At 35.8% G+C, this 19,268-nt stretch overlaps 2 protein-coding genes across 2 annotated transcripts in view; one reads left to right on the top strand and one right to left on the bottom strand.

Annotated features, from left to right (window-relative positions):
• The window catches only part of LOC145938945 (BRCA1-associated RING domain protein 1), a 162,000-nt gene extending 155,036 nt beyond the window's left edge, over positions 1-6,964 (bottom strand). Inside the window, exons 1-2 of the mRNA XM_083042896.1 lie at positions 6,897-6,964; positions 6,722-6,765 (exon numbers count right to left, since the gene is read on the bottom strand). The gene's annotated coding sequence lies outside the window, so the exon portion shown is untranslated. The remainder of the gene's footprint in view (positions 1-6,721; positions 6,766-6,896) is intronic.
• The window catches only part of Hgtx (HGTX homeodomain transcription factor), a 37,262-nt gene extending 21,714 nt beyond the window's left edge, over positions 1-15,548 (top strand). The window contains exon 4 of the mRNA XM_083042897.1: positions 12,778-15,548. Within this exon, the coding sequence (XP_082899023.1) occupies positions 12,778-13,005 (228 nt within the window). The 3' untranslated portion in view covers positions 13,006-15,548. The remainder of the gene's footprint in view (positions 1-12,777) is intronic.
• Positions 15,549-19,268: the final 3,720 nt, after the last annotated feature.

The following is a 19,268-nucleotide window of genomic DNA, read 5'->3' as shown; positions in this document are numbered from 1 at the left end:
AAATATATTTATTTTTTCTAAATTAAAATGTATTTTGATCGCGCGCATTATTTCATAAAAAAATTAAAGTATTATCTCAATATTAATTTGTTTCAAGAAATTTATGCGCTGAAATTAATTCTTTATAATCCTGCATTAAAGTGTTTCTCATATTTATCTGTAATACACAAGTTAAAAAATTTCCCAAACAAGTCTTTTAAATTTATCACGCGTTTCATGACAGTTGTACGTGAGAGAAACAAGTCCGGCTATCATTAGCTGCTGCCGTGATATCGACTTTGTCGTCAACGAAATTGGCAATGATATCTGTCGCATGATTTAATCAGAGACCACGTAAACATTAAGTAAAGGCAAGCCAAGTGCAATGCGACGCGACGAGACGAGACGAGGAGCTCTTAGCATGAATGACCCACTCAATTCGTGCATGTGTCCCCCCTATTAGAATCTAATACGGCAAAGTGAACGCGGAGCATTTGCGAGTTAAAGACCGTAGCGCCCCTGTTTCGCACAGGCGCTCTATCTTACATCTCTCTTTTATATCGCAGCGTATATCCCGACGAGGAGAATGAGAGATAGATGGTGGGCTTCGAGGGTGGTAAAGAGCGCGAGAGCGAGCGATATCGTGAGGCTTTTCGAGAATGTTGAGAGAGAAGAAAAGAGATGGAGAACGGAGAACGAAGCGAGTTAAACGGGGTTGTGTGTAGCGATGGCATCGACCGTGAATCAAGGGGATTAGATACTTTCTTGTACAGATGATGCCGAGGGTGTGGCAGTCGCGATTCATTGCTGTGACAGAAAGTCAGCGACTGTTGTGGCTGCTGTCCGCAGTATCTTTCTTTATCGAGGCGATTTACGGTGAATGGAAATGTTGAGATACTGTAATTTCACCGAGCTGGTTAACAATGTATCTATAGCGCCATGTAATCATTGTATGAATTGTTCGGGTTCTATCCGTTATTATAAATTATGTTGCGGATTTGAATCTGAAGATTTCGTTCAAGAAAAGTTTATATAAATCGCTAAAAAATCTGCTCTTGAAAGAACATTCGGTTTTATCATCAAATATATTCAAGTATATTTATGGATGTACGATGAAAATGAATGAAGCGTATAGTACTATATCCTAATTCAGAGCGAAAATTCATGAATTAGAAGAAAAAATATTTAAATAAATCATAAAAGATTCATTTAATAATCATTATTACAAAACTATTAAAAAAAGCAACAATCAATCTTATCATTGAAGAACATTTATATCGTTACCTTTACCGCTCGTCCCTATACATCTAACCAATTTCCCCCTCTCGTCGCTACTTTTAAGCAAAACATCGTACACCATTCCGAGTTAATTGAAAACAGCAGCATCCCCAACACATTAAACACGATATCAAACTACACGTCACAAATGGGCCCTTCGTTATGACGAGGGGGGCTGCGCCTCCTTCAAAAAGGGGCGAACGCCGCGGATAGGGTCACCAGCACATGTAGAAATGCAACGGCCTTACAACGTGCATTACGTATCCCTATTTACGCCTCACGTGAGGGTAGTGGTAGTGATGCTGATGGCAAAGTGGCGCGGTGGTTCCCCATCCAAACAGAACGCGCGGCGGCTACCGAAGGGGACCGGCGAGGTTCGGGACGGGTGTGGATCGGTGGGCCGAGTTGTTTACGGCGGAGTAATCTGCTCGTCGACGGATACCAATATCGATGACGTCAATTAGTACGAGGCGGAAGGCCTCTCTCTCGCTCGCTCTCTCTCCCTTTCGCCCCGCATCTCCTCCGCCATGTATCATCATGGCGGTATATGTACGCGAAGCGGTGCGCGGCGTGGCGTGATAAATCACAGCAGCAGGCGGCGTTCCCTTCATTCACCTCCCACCTACCATCAGTGTGCCGCGCACCATGCCGTACCCCGTATACCGCACCATACCGCACCACATCTCGCGTACCCTCGAAATTGGCCCACATGTACTTGACTCCATAATGCTCGCGATTCCACCGACTCGGCTCGGCTCTTTCTCTCTCCTTCTCGATAAAACCGACTTTATTTTTCGGCCAAACCTGCCAGCCACCTTCCTGTGGCTGCTGTTGTTCAGAACTCTCTTCCTCTTTTTCTCTGTTCATCTTGCATCTCACCTTACTTCATCTATCCCCCTTTTCCTCTCGCTCTCGCTTCTCTTCCTTCCGCTCGACCCTGCCCAGCGGAACGATCTCGTCGTGATCGCCGGCTCGGAATTATATCGGGGTGTATACACGGGCGCCCGAGACGCCATTATGTTTTATGGGCCGCGTAATTGTATGGGCCGACCTCGGGAAATTATTAAGAGCCTTTTTCCGGGGGTCCAATATTTCGATACCGATGCAAGGAAAGTGAATAACTCGCTCGCGAAGCACAAAATGTTCGACTACGTTCGCTCGATTATCGCGAAATCGAGAAATCGTCTCGATGATCCGAATGATTTGATAAACCGGACGTGCGTCGCTGTTGCGTCGCGATGATGCACGCGGTAATTGCTTTTCGATGGCGTTGTATCGCTCGCATCCGATGGACGTTCGCGCAATGAAAGCTATTTTCGAAATGCACACTGTGTGCCTAGGGTGCTTTCGTGCTTGCAGCTTTTCAAAATAAAATGCAGTAGTAAAAGCATCATCCGTGGTAAAAATATGAAATACCGGAAAAAATGTAGAGATTTTATTTTAATATAGAACCGATTTTAAATTAATTTATATGAGAAGCAACAAATAGAAAGATAAGAATGTCTTAAGAACAATTCCCATCAATTTTAATTTCTATTTCAAGAAAATAAAAGAAACAATTGAAAAAGATGTAATAAAATTGCAGTATTAGCTCATAGCTCGATCTTTTAATATCAAATAAATTACATGATAGCAAGCAATAATATTAAGACTTTAATAATTAATAAATTAAAAGACTTTCATTTAGATTTTAATAAATTAAAAAATATATTGAGTAGACATATAGGTATTTATATCTGCATTTCAATGTGTTTTATAATTTTATGCGTAGATGAATAATTTATTATGTATCTCTTTATATTTTTAAAAGCAAAATCATTATCATACGTAAGAAACACATATGAAGTGTCTATTTACTAATGACAAAGATCGTTTCGCTATATTCGGAGATTAACGTGTTCATCATCGAGTCAGTTGACCGCTCGTGTTCAAACGTCTAAAGATATTCTACATAATGCGTTTCTTGTCGAAATTAGCAACGCCATGCGTTGACATATACCGCTCCTTTACATACATGTGTCATGCACATATATATGTTTCCGGAAATTTGGATTAGAGTTGTACATTCCGTATTTGCAAAATGTTTATTCGAACTCAGTCAAGAGTAACTATTGCAAAGAGAGAGAATCTCTCGTTTCTTGAAACAATTTTATATTTTATGAATAAATATGTGGATATTTTATAAATATTTTATTTATAATTTGTCAAGATTCAAGAAATACAAATCTGACGTAGCCATGAGTTCGATGAATGGAAATTTTGCTCCTAAATCATCGAAGAGAGTCTCCCGATCACACTTGATCAATGTATCATCATACATATATATATTAATATTCCCCTGTTATATTTCTTTTCACGGTGACGGTGGCGGAGGATTATTAGATTCCTTTTAAACTGCTACAATTTTTCCCCTTGTAGCGGGCGCAAAAGCATTTTTTCGAGGATTTTATAAGAAGGATCGAGCAAGCGTTTACAACCGCAAACAGACGATAACGATAAATTTTCGAATCGCATTTACATCATCTCCGCGGATCGATGATGACGACCGCTGAATACTTATATAGCTCAGAGAAGATTTTCAACGAAGCGAATCATAGCGACGATTTCGAGTAGTAAAATATGAATACTGTTTCATTTTTAAACTCGTGAAACATAACTTTACAGATGTATGAGACAGGCAAAGAAAATTATGCGCAAAAATTTATGTGTTGTGTATGACATATTCAAATAATATGTGGCAAAATAAAAATAAAATACAAGTTTTTTTCTCGTTTAAAATATGTCTTTTGTAGCAGAAAAATTTTGTTAACGATATCTATTTCATGCAAATTAAATGTTAATAAACAATGACAGTGAGATGATGGTCAAAAATCTCTTTTACATTTGAACCGACAGAGTTTTTAACCGAAAGATATTTCAAACGCGAAGACACGCCACGTTGAAATTAAATAGGGAGCATTTTAATAAACGCAGGAGCATCTCGATGGGGACGATAACATAAAGAAGAGAAACAATTCTTTGCCCTATTAAGACGTACGGCGAGCGGGAGAGTACATCTTGAAGAATTAAGAGCAGCTGCTCTAACAGGAGAGGATTTTTTCGCGAAAATCCATGGAAAAACGGTATTTTGCGAGTAAATCTGATATCAAAAATCAATTTTACAAATTAATTATAAATAGTATTTATATATTTCTTTAAGCTTTGAATGTAGCATAACAAGAAGGAAATGAAAAAGTGCAAAAAGTTTGTTCGATGCGTCTGTTGAATCATTAATAATATCACGATATGCTTATTTCATTTCAACGCGCCATTAGATCTCATAATGTACTCCATAACCGCGTCGCGAATATCAAGATCAAATCGCCTCGACGAGAGTTTTCCGAGAACGGAAGATTTCAATGTTCTCTCCGCCGAAAAAGAGAGAGAGAGAAAGAGTCGTAAAAATTCGTCGGGATCGCGACGGCCGCCGTGAAATTTGATTCCGAAATAAAAATAGAATATTGGGGATAACGCGAATCGGTGAAGCCATTTGATCTCCGACCAGGGCCAAATGGGTGATCGGGGGCTGTAGGGGGTGTCGCGGGAGGAAGGGGGGAGGGAAGGGAGGAACGAGAGGGAGAGGAAACATATCGATATGGGGAAGCGCTACGGCAACGGAATACAGAGGAGCGCATTATCGCCGGCAAGCCAACTACCCTCCGTCGTCCGAACATGCCCGCCCTCCTTCCTTCCAGCCCTCTCTTCCGCGGCCATACTCGCGAAGAGATCGCATTACTTATTACTCGAAGAAACATTCTGCTCCCGGCACTCTGTAATATTGCGAACCGTGGATTACTCCGAACCGATTGACGACGCGAAATCGCGGCCGCGATTCGCGATTCGCGACACCCACGTGGTTCAAATCATTCGAGGGGTGCGTGAGAGAATCATTTCCAATCCTCTAGAATGCATGAATATATATCATTACTTATGTAATCTTTTGCTACATCTCCGGTAGAACTAAATTGTACCCGGAGAAATGCGCGAAAATCACGTACGCGTAATAAATATACTCTTAAATTTGTTATTTAAATATTAAAACATATGTAGATATATCAAACATATTTCTAATGATGCTAAGGAATGCAAATTATAAAGACACGTGAGAAAAAAAAGTTACCGAGAAAGTAATATTATAATAAAACTATATTAATGTTATATTTTACTTAATATTAATAAAAAAAATGGCAAAATAAAATATTATAAGCGAAGATAATAAAAAAGGTATAGTTCTTTTTTTTTTTTTTAGTCGATCGTAAATATAATTTCGTAATTATCGTCCGTTTAATTATTCACTCCGCACTTTTGACAAATCGACAGAAACTCGCGCTTACTATCGTCGACCTGCTTTACGACAAAGCTAATGTAACATGTGACACAAATATCGAGCCTGCGGCGGTTAACACTCTCGGTTTGATGGCATTTAGGAGTTCTCGTTATACTCCACCCCGGTCGGTGGGTTACAAATAGGCTGTCGCGTCACGCCATATGGCGTAAATGCAAATTTTCTACTAAAAGAAGCTCGAGCAGTCAATGCGTTAAAGGGCATCAGTCGAGGCTCAATAGTTTTGTTTGCATCACGGATATGTCTCTCGCCATACTATCATACCACGTATACATCAACATGACAAAAGGCAAAAGCCACGTTTTTCCGTCGCGGGACCCAATGCAAAAAAAGAGATATTAAAACTTTTGTTCCTCGTTATCTTATGAGATGTTTAGTTAATTTAGCAAACAAAATTAATAAATGTCGCGTATTTCGTGTAAAACACCCTGCTAGAATAAAAAGTCTTGATTGTAATCTGATTAATAAGTTTGTAAATATAAAAAAAAATACTAAGACTATAGCGTAATTAATTTTATTAAATGTCATTTCTATCTGCAAATATATTAATTTTTTTCACAGTAACATGATTATATCAAATAATAACGCATTGATTTCCCTAATTATAAGACAGAATATCATATTTCATATATTACAATTATCGAAATCTAAAATCAATCACAAAGATCGCTCACGTACGAAAGATGTGTGAGAAAAAGAGTTATAAGGATAAAATTCAGTTAAACGCGTCTGGGGCTGGTAATGCTTAACGATGCGTGCGGAGTCATGTGTGACATTTACTCGAAAGTTTTCCACGTCATTGATCGGCTCACTTATTATTCAAAAGAGCCGTCGATAAATTTTTAAGCTCCGGTGCACCTTTTTTACGCGCCGAACGCGAATATGAATTTTAGAAAAAAGTTATGGGAATAACGTTTCCTCATCGACGCGACGACGACAGGGACATTGGTTGATCTTGCGTATTTCTGGATGATAGGATCGATCGCGCATTAGTCGTACAAAATGAAGCGTTTAAGGTTTTCTCGGGTTTAATTAATAGAAAAGAAATGTTATAAAATAAATAAATAATTTCTCACTCACCAGATACGTGCAATAGCGGAGTTGTAGTACACAGCACATTGATCCTGAAAACAAAATATTCAAATTATGTATATATAATTTGTGTGTGTGTATACAGGGTATTTTGAAAGTTTGGAAATGGTAGAATATCTTATAAACAATGCAGTTTAGAAAAAAATGTTTTTATTTTGCATACCTCACAGTTGTCCCGCTGTTGCCCGATGCCTCCCCGGGCCTCCTCCTCCTCTCTTGGTAGCACTCACGACACTCGCGAAAACACGAATAATTACGATCGCCCGACACTTTACACGGCACTCCCGACACGCGAAACTTTACACGGCACTCCCGACGCGACGCGTGAGACACACGCGTATTTCGCGCATTGCACTTGCAATGAGAAAAAACGATGCGAGAACTATAATATAAAATCGCACGAAACAACGTCCGTTCGGCACTCGAAAATCTCGCAAACTCGCGCATCAGCAACGCTTACCTGTAATAAGAAATAAAATATATATATATAGAGATACTTAACAAATATAACAAAAATTATATGTTTCTTAAAAGATATATTATTATACGTATATTTATTTTGCATACCATATAGTTGCCCCGACGTTGCCCGATGCCTCCCCGGGCCTCCTCCTCCTCTCTTGGTCCATGATAGCACTCGCGAAAACACGAATAATTACGATCGCCCGATACTTTACACGGCACTCCCGACACGACGCGTGAATCGCACGCGTATTTCGCGTACATTGCATAATGAGAAAAAAACGATGCGAAAACTATAATCGCACGAAGCAATGTTCGTTCGGCACTCGCAAACTCGCGCGCGGCTTATCAGAAATGCTATCTGTAACAAATAAAATACATATATATATTTAGAGCGATTTTATTATTTTTTGCATTATAACATACATAATATAAATATATTAGAATTAAAGATGGATATATCCATGCAACACGCATAATTATTTATGAGTTTCCATATGAAATCAGACGCCAACTTCACACAAATGTTTAATTAAGTTAAACCCAAAATTGCACATAAACTCCATAATTAACATACAAATATTTTTAGACTGCCTATTTTTAATTTAATAATTAGCACAATTATATGTGGAATATAATAAAATTATTGAAAACATTATAAATACAAGTAAAAAAAGATTAGTGCATTTATTTGGATTATTAGCAAAAATATTAAGTGCTAAGTATTTGTAGATGTTATACGAATAATAATGTGATAACTAATAAATAAGCGTGTCAAGCCATTAATAATGTGCATTTATTCCGAATGTATAGGAGAAATAGAAAATATACGTAATTTCCCTTCCCTTTTCTTCTCTCTTGATTTTTAACTGCTAAGATGCATTTCTCTTATTCGTTCGTTCGTTCCACTCGTTCTTTTAATACCGTAACTCAATCGATCGGAAGTATTTCTGGCAACGCTTCCGATTAATTGACTTTTTGGCAATCAGCGAGAATCCTCGAGGACGCGAAAGTGCTCCATTTAAGCGCGATTCGCTTTCCGCGAAAAATCAATTAAATTTTCATTTATTGATGTCGTTTTTTGTCTCTGACAATCTACTCTGTTATAATTCACCAACTTTAATAATTATTTGATATGTAATTTAATATTAATTTATATATTTATGAAAAATAAGTAAGTCTATATCCGTATTACTAAATTGTTCTAATAAAAACTTTGTAAATATTTTTTAACTGTATAATTAGCTCTCAATAATATTAACAGCTTATTTAATATATAATCTGATATTATTTGTAAATGTATTAAATTTATTAAAATTTGTTAATACTTTCGTATCAGAATCTTATTTGCTTAATATAATTCGTGTTCCGTAAGTAACGACGAAAGACATATATCTAATGTTTTCTTCTTGTCAAATGCAAAAATAAAAATTGAGTAGGACTATCAGAGCTGCGCTGATGATATCTTGTAATGAATATCCGCGAATGTGGAGCGAGAAAAGAAGTAATTTGTAACTGGCAATCCGCAATTTTCTTTCTTTGCCACATTTACATCAAAATCCGTTCCTATATGCATAGTTTTTCCATCTTTACCTTTTTCTCTTTATCTTTCTCTCGCAACCTCCTAACTCATCTCTCGCTCCTCTCTTGTTTCCCTTTTCACATAATGTCCTAATCTCACTCATTTCAGAGTCTCTCTTTCTCTCTGCGTTTTCCCAAATTTTTACCTACATCTATGTTTTGCATCATCTTATACTCCTTGCTTCTTTTCGATTCATTTTCTTTGAACGTCTGTTTTACAATTAGACGTCCTATTTCTCCTGCCACATTTTATGCCCGTATTATCGATTATCTCCACTCGTTCTAATTTCATTATAAAGCTAAATCTCGAAATCAACTAAGACTAATGTATTAAAATTATGTTTCTTTGAAACTAAATATTTAAAGAATATTTTTATTGATAGATTAATTATGCTTAAAGAAATACATTTTTAATACTAGAGAAAAAAAATTCTCAATATAAAATGTAAATTGAAATGTAAAATAATTCAAGAAGATTGTTATAATATAAAGAACGCCCAAGAAATTTCATATATCTCTTCCTCTATTACTAGTAAATATTAAGAAAAATTATTTAATTTATTTCATTATGTAATTAAAATAAAAATAACATAGGCTATAAATATGATGAAATTTCTTAAATAATTGAATCAGATTATACACCGCTTTTCTGCTTATACATTAATTACACAGTTAATTTACACTTATCTAAACCATCCAGTTTTAAGATGACCTTATCATAGAGTTTCGACTCGAACGAGAATTTGGCCGCGCGAATTTTGTCACCCCACGAGGGCGAGAAGTGAGTCACGCGGCCGTAATCTTTCGCATAATAAATTGTCCCGGCGGCGATATCAACGACGAGATCAGATGCTATCGGTATTATCTGTTATAGACGAAGGGAGAGGAGAGATGGAGAGAGATGAGGTGGAGGGTAGGTGGACGACCGCGGAAATCAGTGCCGCCCTAAGAGCTTTACGCGAGTTACAAATGCGGTTTTGTATCTAGCTCTACGCGGGACACAATGTAATGGGCTTAGATAATCCTGATTTAATAAATCGAACAGTTGTGAGGACGACGCGCAGCGTCGACGACGAGGGAACAAGGTGGAAAAGGGGGTGAAAGAAAGGGGAAAACGGCGACCACCGATTCTCCCCGCCCCCGTTTCGCAATGTGCGCGTGACTAATGCGTTCAAAAACAAGATGGATGAGTCCCGACCAAGACTTCCTTTGCATTTACATTTTCGCACTGTATCAGTCGTGACAATTTAAAGAATAATGATCGGAAAGGCTTTGCGGTTGCATCCCCAAATCGGTTTTTCATCGTTTTGTCGAGAAAGGTCGAATCGCGATTGCGAATCACCGATTTCTCATCTTTTCGATGCTAAATCGCCCAGAAAGCTTTATACCTTTACATGTCGCACCACGTGACTACTGTAATTTTTTAAACGATAGGAAAATAGAAATGTTAGAGTTACATGCAAATAAAATATTTCATTGAAATAACTTTTTTTTGATAAATAAAATTTTTTTAGAAAATATAAGATATATTTTGATGGAAACAAAACGAAATAGAAACCAACTATAAATTTTTCAATCATTTTATAAATATTGTAATTTTGATGAAATGTATATTTCACCAAGCAATTAATGTATTTCGAAAACAGAACATAACAGTATTCTTTATTTACAGCGTTTGCGCATTTCTGGAAAAATAAGATGTCGTATTTGAATTTAAGAAAGGTATAACTATAAAAATGCTTTATCGTCTTTAAAGTTTGTTTAGTAAAGTAAACAGGGTCGATATTAATAGAGGGAAACTAGGTCGGTTCACGCGCGCACGCGATCCCGAGGGAGAGTTCGGTAAACTTAGCATCAATTTTGATTGTCCTCAGTTTCTCCGATCCATTGAACGATATCTCAGAAATTGCGAATCCTCGCGGACGGGAGGAGCTTGTTTATCACGATTGCATGTAGCCAATCCACATCCGAGCGTCTATTTCTTCCCCCCGAAATATTTGTATATTTCAAAGAATACAATACTTTATCAATATTATAAATTAATGTGTTATTAACAGACGTCTAAAAAATATTTTCTTCTTCCAATAATAATTGACACACGTACCTACTTATCGATGATATCTCTATGTCACATCTCGAAAAGAAAAATGTTTTAAAAAATGTAGGAAAGCTTGTTATAAATCGGGAAAGATTCTTTAGAATATAGACTTCCATTTAGTTTGAATAAAATAATTGAACGATCTTTCGTTTATCAAGCGACTAAATTTAACAACAATTAAATTTAGCGCTGTCTAATTTTTTTTCTCGTCTCTCGCTTTCTTCTATCCTCTACCTCTTTCTTTTATTCCCCCCCTCTCTCTCTCTCTCTCTCTTTCTTCATGAAGACCGAGAATGAAATACAAATTGGACTTTCGTTGCCGGGCCGAACTGCTTTTTTACGTCCAACGCTTGCCTGCAGTCAATCCCTGCAGATTGTCCATTCGCCTGCCTCTCCGTTATCTTAATTCCTCGAGTATTTTAATTTTCATCCGAACAGCCATTAACTTTTACGGCTGGCCGTTTACTTTTTAATTCGTTTACCGCTTCGCGCCCGCGCTCGCTCGCCCGAGACGCTTATATCTTTAATTTAAGCTCTCGACTTGGCGGCCATTGAACAAGCCTGCGGATTGGGGTTGGATACGGAAAAGCGGCGGTGGCGGCAGCAACGAAAGGAGGAGGGTGACTGGAGGGAGGACGAAGAGCAGGAAGAGAAGGAGAAGGAGGAGTTTAGCGGGGCCACATGGGCTGGCATGGATCGGGGGTGGTTTGTGGGTGCAATCGCGCTACGGTGAAGCTCCCCCGTGCTCCCCTGACACCCGTTACGTTAATTAAATACATTGTTGTGGGGACACAGACTCCTACTATGTATCTCGAGCTTTATAGGTGCGGAGGGGCACCTTAAGTTAGCGCCGTTTCCAAGCCCCCACCCCCCTTGAGTCCCCGCGGGAAGCTGGTCGCCGATGAATTTTCTCCGGGACCCGTTAATTCAAATGTTATAGACGCCCGCTAGAGTCGAGGCCGGCGTATTAATTGAGCGAGGTCGAACGGAGACCGCGGGTGAGCAATGTTAGAGATGTCAAGGGTCGGTAGTTTTAATAATTCGCTGCTCGATCCGCGTGAAACGGCCACCTCGCGATAGAGATTTTTATTTCGAAGGTCGATTCATTCCTCGGAAATCGGATTAATCGTATTTGCAAATATTGGAAAATCTCACCAGATATTTCCAATTCATTTATAGTGTTTATAATTTTATCTAAATAAATTGTGACACCCGTGAAATCTCATGTCAGGATTTGTTTTTTTTTGTGATAGAAAAAATTATTATTATTCAATTATGAGAAAATTAACTAATTCTTTGATCCATCTTGTTACTGTTTAATTTTTATGTTATATATATACACTGAGAGAATTTTCTCTTAGAATTTACCCTGAAAATCATGGCAATCGTGGAACAATATGGTATGGAAAGAATTTTATGAGAATTTCTCTGATTAATAATATGTATTATCATTAATTTTACTAAACTGCATAGTAAAATTAATCAAACATATTTTATATTTTATTGTGATAGATATTATTATTTTTATTGTAATGAATATTAATCAGAAAAATTCTCATAAAATTCTTCCCATACCAGCATACTATATTGTCCCACGAGTACCATGATTTTCAGGGTAAATTCTAAACGAAAATTCTCTTTGTATATAATTTCAGAAACATTGTATTTTATTAAAAAATCCTGTATCACTTTATTCTACCTTTATTGCTTTACAAGCAATATAAAGCATATAAGAAACATGAATATTCAATTATTATAATATACATTAAGTTATCATTGAGAGTTAATATTAAACGCAATCTCTTAATCGGCTGTATATCTCAGAGCACATTGAAGAATAAAATGACGAATAAAATGACGAATAAAAATCTGCTAACACGAGCGTCCGATTTCCGATTTTCAGGTGTGGTTCCAGAACCGGCGGACAAAGTGGCGAAAGAAGCACGCGGCGGAGATGGCGACGGCGAAACGGCGGCAGGAGGAGGTCGAGGGCGTCGTCGCCGAGGGTGAGGACGGTTGCAGCGACGCGGAAACCGATGGTGGTAGCGGCAGCGGCGGCGGCGGCGGCTCCGGCGGCGAAACCGCCGCGAAGAGGCTGCGAAGGGAGCTGGAGCAGCAGTACAGGCATTGAGAACCGCCGGTCGAGGGACGACGGGGGTGACCCGGGGACACGCGGGGACGCGAAAAAAGGGAAAAGAGGGATGCAGGAGGAGAAGGATAAGGCGTGGCTCGGGGGCGGCGCGAACCGGAGGATTCCTCGCGGCTTGTTCGGAGAACAATGCGCGTGTCAGCTCGCGGATGATCGCGGAACGACTGAACGGCGGAGAAAAAGAGAAAGAGAGAGAGAGAAAAAAAAGGGGAAACATACGTGCGTGAGTGTGTGCGTCCGCGTGTCCTTCTTCGTGATTTAGCTGGACGCTTAACGCGGCATCGCAAGTGATGTACGGGATTTCCGGGAAGTCGCGCGTCTTCTCCGAATAGCGGAGAGCAAGAGACGATTTAAAAAATTCAATAGAGAGCGGAGATCGCGGAGAGAATAATTGAGATGCTGCGTGGAGTCGATTCTTGTTGAATTATAAGCGCGGAAGCTAATTAAAAGATTTATAAAGAAATAGAGAGAAGGGATGTACCTTCTCTCCAATTAACTTCGAGCGGATTTTATACTTGGATTTTTCGATTAGAAGTTTTCAATTATCATCCCCCTAGTCTTTCCTAAAGATTGATTTTTCAAAATTATTAAGGAGTTAAGGAGTTTGTGCGGCCGAGAGAAAGCGCACGAGTTGTGGGATGCCTAATGTATCTATAATCTTCGCGTTTCGCGATAGTGCTGAGTTGTTTGCAATCGTGCCGTTATAGTCGAGGATAGTCGTGGCTTCTTGGAGCGAATAGACCTTTATAGCGACCGTCATAATTTTGACCGATTCTAACGGATGCTTCGATCAGCTTCGAAATATTGCGAATGTGCGCTGATTTTGTCGACGGCGGATTTTGTGAGTGCTCAAGAACTAGCAACTCGAAAATCGTCTAACCAAAGAATAATTATTTATATTGAAATTGAGCGCTATATAAATTAATGTGTGAAGCAAAATATATTCAACATTTGTTCATTCTCTTTTGAATTAATTAAGAAAAGTCCTGAATAATGAGTGAGCAAAGAAATTTCTCAAGGAGAGGTCGAATAAAAAGATTATTATTATGATTATTATTATGATTATAATTAAATAGATTATTATTAAATGGATTTGAGTGATTGATATGACAATTTTAAATCAATGATATCAATGATAAAGTCTATCAATTCGTTTTACAATCAAATCTTTCACAATCACTGGTTCCGAAATTCTGAAGTGTCGCTGAAACTGAAGTACGAATAAAGGACGATCGCGCGGTTGTCGACCCGAGAAACTCTAATTAATCGCGAGCAGTTACAACACCAATTTATTATCATAAACTGGGCTTGCTTTCGTGACTACGGTAATACTTCACGATTACCTTGCTCCAAGAGATAAATACGAATCTAGCGTGAATTAAATGAATCTTTTAACATAATCGGAATTGATTCATTAGACAGATACTGCATTTTAAATGCCGACATTTATGTCCAAATTAATTTTTTCAGACGAGATTATCACGAAACAGTATACAATAATAAATTAACGTCACTTTTAAGTTATCAATAAAATGTGATATCGATAAAAATCTAAGAGTCACGTAGACCTGGTATATCTATCGATTTGAAATTAATTACTTGACATACATATGTATAATCGTGTGATAATTTCGTTGCTCTAATTACGCATTGTGTTTGGCAGGAAAATAGCGACACGTCCAAATATATACCGTTAACACCCTGCGGGAGAGACAGACGCGTGTTACCATTCCCAAAATCTCTCGATCGCGTGTACATATTTAGTCGCTGCGAGAGCATACGGAGGAATCGATAGGAAGGGTTTGCCGAGCTGCTTACGCGATGGCAGATTAGTCGCTGGGGCTTTGTTATCCATCCGACAAACAACGCACGGCAAATATGGCAAACAACGCACGGCGACGTAACGTCAGCCCCCGTCAAGGAGGTGTTTTAATGGATAACCATAAATCCAAGGACCCGGCAATCCGTATACGCTATTCTAACTAGTCGACTATCATTCGGGAAAATGGCGCGGGAAGACTATTCTCTCGGTTAAATAAATAATTTTATATATGTAAATCTTGGATTCAAAAGATTATAAAGAAATTATTTCCTGCGCTGCGCTTGATTGGTCCATGTCGAGAAACATGTCTAAATATTATGGATTCACGAATATGACAAAGACAGATCGCTTTACAGAACGGTGCTGTTTAACATCCGATTTCCCGCCCATATGCGCTACTTGAAATATAATATCATCTATTTAAGAAAATAAAAGAAAATATCTTTCTCTATTTATTTCTTGCAATTTTCTGATCGCGTGTTCAACAATACTGAGAAATTATAATTCAAATAATGCAAAGTAATAATTTAATAAATTGATGATTTTTAATCAGTTATGCGTGTAAATCAATATAAAGTACTATAAAATAATTAGATGCGATATGATTTTTGCTCTCTTTTTTGTTATCGATATATAAAGATATCATTTGTAAATCGTTTCTGTTAAAAGAAAACATTTCTAAAGATGGATATTCATTTTTCCATAAAAGTTTTAAAATTGTGCGAAGTCATTAAAGGCATTTTATCGCTTCAAAAATTAAGAATTGTTAAAAAATTATTTCATTTATTTTTAAATAATTTTATTTCTTTTTTACGTATGGATATTTATTTATATTATCAAAAATGCCAGTTGCAAGAAATGAAGACAATTATTTATCGTTTTAGCTTTGTTTCTCTGCAAATTTTGGTAAAGTCAGAAATCTACAGCAAAGAGATATTCGAGAGATAATCGGGGAAAAAATTATATGAAATTCGAATACATCTGAATAAATACATGTCGAGAAATTCCACGAAAAATTGACTTTGTATATTATGTAGATAAACGATAAACGTGAATGTGATATCTAACGTATTTAATACGGCGTTCGGTTTAGGCGCGTAAGTGAAATAAGTAGATATCGTCTATTGTAGACTAAAATATAAAAAAAACCGCTGAGAAAAATATAGAAGAATATAGCATATACACACACAAATAAATCGCACGTGGCGTGCGTCTAAACTCATAACTCTGGCTCTGTTTTTCTAGCTGCACTTTCTTACATTTTCTGCATTTAAAATGAGATAGGTGTATATTCTGACTTTAAATAAAGAGAACAAGAAAAACAAAATACAGAAAGTGCAACTAAAAAAGACAAACCTTTTGTATTCTTGCCGCAGATTAGTGCTAAATATGGTTGCCTGATCCCAAGTTTTATTTACCTTATACAATAGTATAAAGAGATATTATTTTAACAGAATTATACTAAGCTTTACTTTACTTTAATGCGTGCTGTGAAGTCTTCATTATATGCTTTAATAACCCTATTTAAAAAAAAAGAGGTATATATAAGGAGATATCCATAGTATATCAATAAATGTAATATTTTAATTAATCGCGAATATACTTATCCAAGTGTAATATTTTATTAAAGTAATTAAAATTGCGTGTCTGTATAATGTGATTATTAAATATTAAAATTCTACTTCATAAAAACTTTTATACACATGCAAACAAATTTTGTAAAATAATTTAAAAAGTTTCATATCCTAAAATATGTAAAAAATGATTTTGAAATATATCGTCATTATTAAAACGCAAAATTATAAATTAGTCTGCCATCTTTAGCCAAACGTGCGACGAGAATACGAACCATAAAACTTGATAAGCGTTATCGCTATATTCAGAAAGATTTAGCAAACTCTGAATTCAAAAGGCTGATCAAGAAATGTTTCTAAATACAGAAAAAAAGAGAACAGTGAAAAATGCTAATTTGCGCGCTGCGATTAATCGAGCGATCGTTTCTTAAAGCGCATCCTAAGTCTCTTATAACGTCTATCGAGTATCCGAAAACAACACATTGCTGTACAGTAAACCTAGGTAAATTGTTATTTGAAGAGGTAGAGACAATCTGTATAAAATATTGTATAAATTATACATACGTGTTATCTATCGCTTGTGTATTATATCTCCAATTTAATAAATGGAACACGTATTATGGTAATTGTAGAATTATATTGTATATCTCATAATGCATTCACTTCATTTACCCTCTCCCATCCGTTTTTCAATTATTGCATGTATAATTTCTAGTTTTGCGTATTGAAACTATTTTAACTATTTTAACGCGATAAGTACATTTGTATTTAATCAAAATTTTTTGCAATTTTGGAGAAAAATAGTTACTTAATACATGCTCATTTAATTTAATTTTAAGTAACAAAATTGGAGTAAAACATTATTGAAATATAGATATAGATTTTTTAATGCTAACAATAATAATTATAATGTTCATAATTAAAATGGTTTATGTATTTTTATTTTTCTATAAATTCTAAGGATTAAATTCTTCCTTTTTAAAAAGATATAAATTCTAAAATATATAATAATATAGTAGAAACATACAGTGTATTTATTTGTTGAATTAATGTCATACGATAATGTAAATAAAGTAAAAAAATATGTAATCACTCACCAGCGATGATTCACTGAAATATGTAAATCACTCTCCAGTGATGTTTCCACACTCTTAAATAGACTATCCAATCCGCGGATCTTTTTTTCTCGTCCATCACATCTGTAAATATAAAAAATATGTTAGTATAAATTTTATATTATTATTTATATCAACACATAATACATATTAATTGCATTTATGACATTAACAGAAATTTGACTTCAATACAGAGTGCAACAAAATTATAGAATAATAATAACAGCAGTAATAAATTTTTTTTTTTAAATATGTATGAGATGTAGTTACATCAATTTTCTTTTTTTTTATTCTTACATATAATTTTCGCTTTCAAACGTGGTTAATTGGTACCTCTGTACTCTGATTAAAGCAGTTATTCTGCAATCTATATATATATATATATACACATATGTAATTTATGCTATATGTGAAGCCACATACAATGTCTAGCGAAATTATTTGCAACTTAGCTCCGGCGATTGCTGTTCGCGAATATATAAAGAGAAAGAGCATTAATGTGTAATTAATCAGTCATTGTAAAGGCGTAAACAATTTGAATAACAGAAATGTAATTTTCTAAAATAATTTTTAGAAAAATAATTTTTACAGACAAAAAATTAATCACATATTCATGTTTTATAATTTTGCCAGAAAATTAATTTTTTTTTCAAAGTAATCGGTTGGCTTGATGTAACGTAGCAGTTAATATATATTTAGTAAAAAAGATAATATATTAAATAAATTACTTAAACATATATATATCATCTCTTGTGAATTGTTGTACATAATTTTAATTGAAATAAACAAATATACGAGATTCGACGAAATACTGTATTATTACTTATTACTAACTACATCCATATCTAAAACACACACATATATGCGTACACATAGATAAATCATACAGTGTACGTAATTAGAAATAAATCCCGCATATGTTATTCTTTTTCGAATTATCTCTCTATAATACATTCGCGTATCTGTGTGCAATATTTATAACATCAAAATGGCTGCCTTAATCTTTCGAAATTTCCACTTTGATGCTTCCTTGCAAAGCTCGCGAAAAGTTCATATTGTAGAGCGACTTCAAAGTTTAAGAGAAAAGTCTCGTGTGTGGAATAAGTCCTATCATGAATAATATTGAATATTTACCAAAAATATGATATAAATCGTGTTTAATCGACGTAATTCGTAACGACACAAGCATCGACACGGAGCAGCAACAATCACACTAAACTCAACGGAACTTTCGATTTATTTACATAGATCGCGACAAGGACAACAAGGAGCCACCTGTAGCGCTTTGAATGCCATCTGTAGTGGATAGTCACGAATTACGGCGGACGAAACCTTGATCATAACTACTGATTATTCCTAGTAGAATAGCTCGATGATTTCCGTTTTATATTACTACAAGTTTATATTCATAAAACATTTATATATATATCCGTAATTTAATAATTCAATAAATTAGTCATTTTGATGTATATCATGACAAATATAATAGTCAAGAAAAATGTTAAATTAATATGCTGAGAAAGAAAAGAAAAAATCCTTATACAATATATATATGCTTTGTCTATTATTATTATATATATATATGACGATTATTTCTCATAATTACATAAAACATTGCTATAAAGCGTCACAAGTAAAAATGACACTAAATAAAATGTTGTAAGAATATCAATTTTTTCGGAATAAAAAAATGCAAAAAATACACACATTAATATACACAGTAAGAGAAATATA

This window comes from Prenolepis imparis, unplaced genomic scaffold (assembly GCF_030444845.1).
Source record: "Prenolepis imparis isolate NDT839.2.m4 unplaced genomic scaffold, iyPreImpa1.0 SCAF_7, whole genome shotgun sequence".
Classification (NCBI taxonomy): Eukaryota; Metazoa; Arthropoda; class Insecta; order Hymenoptera; family Formicidae; genus Prenolepis; species Prenolepis imparis.
Note: the sequence above shows the minus strand (reverse complement) of the source record. Positions and strands in the feature narration are given on the sequence as shown.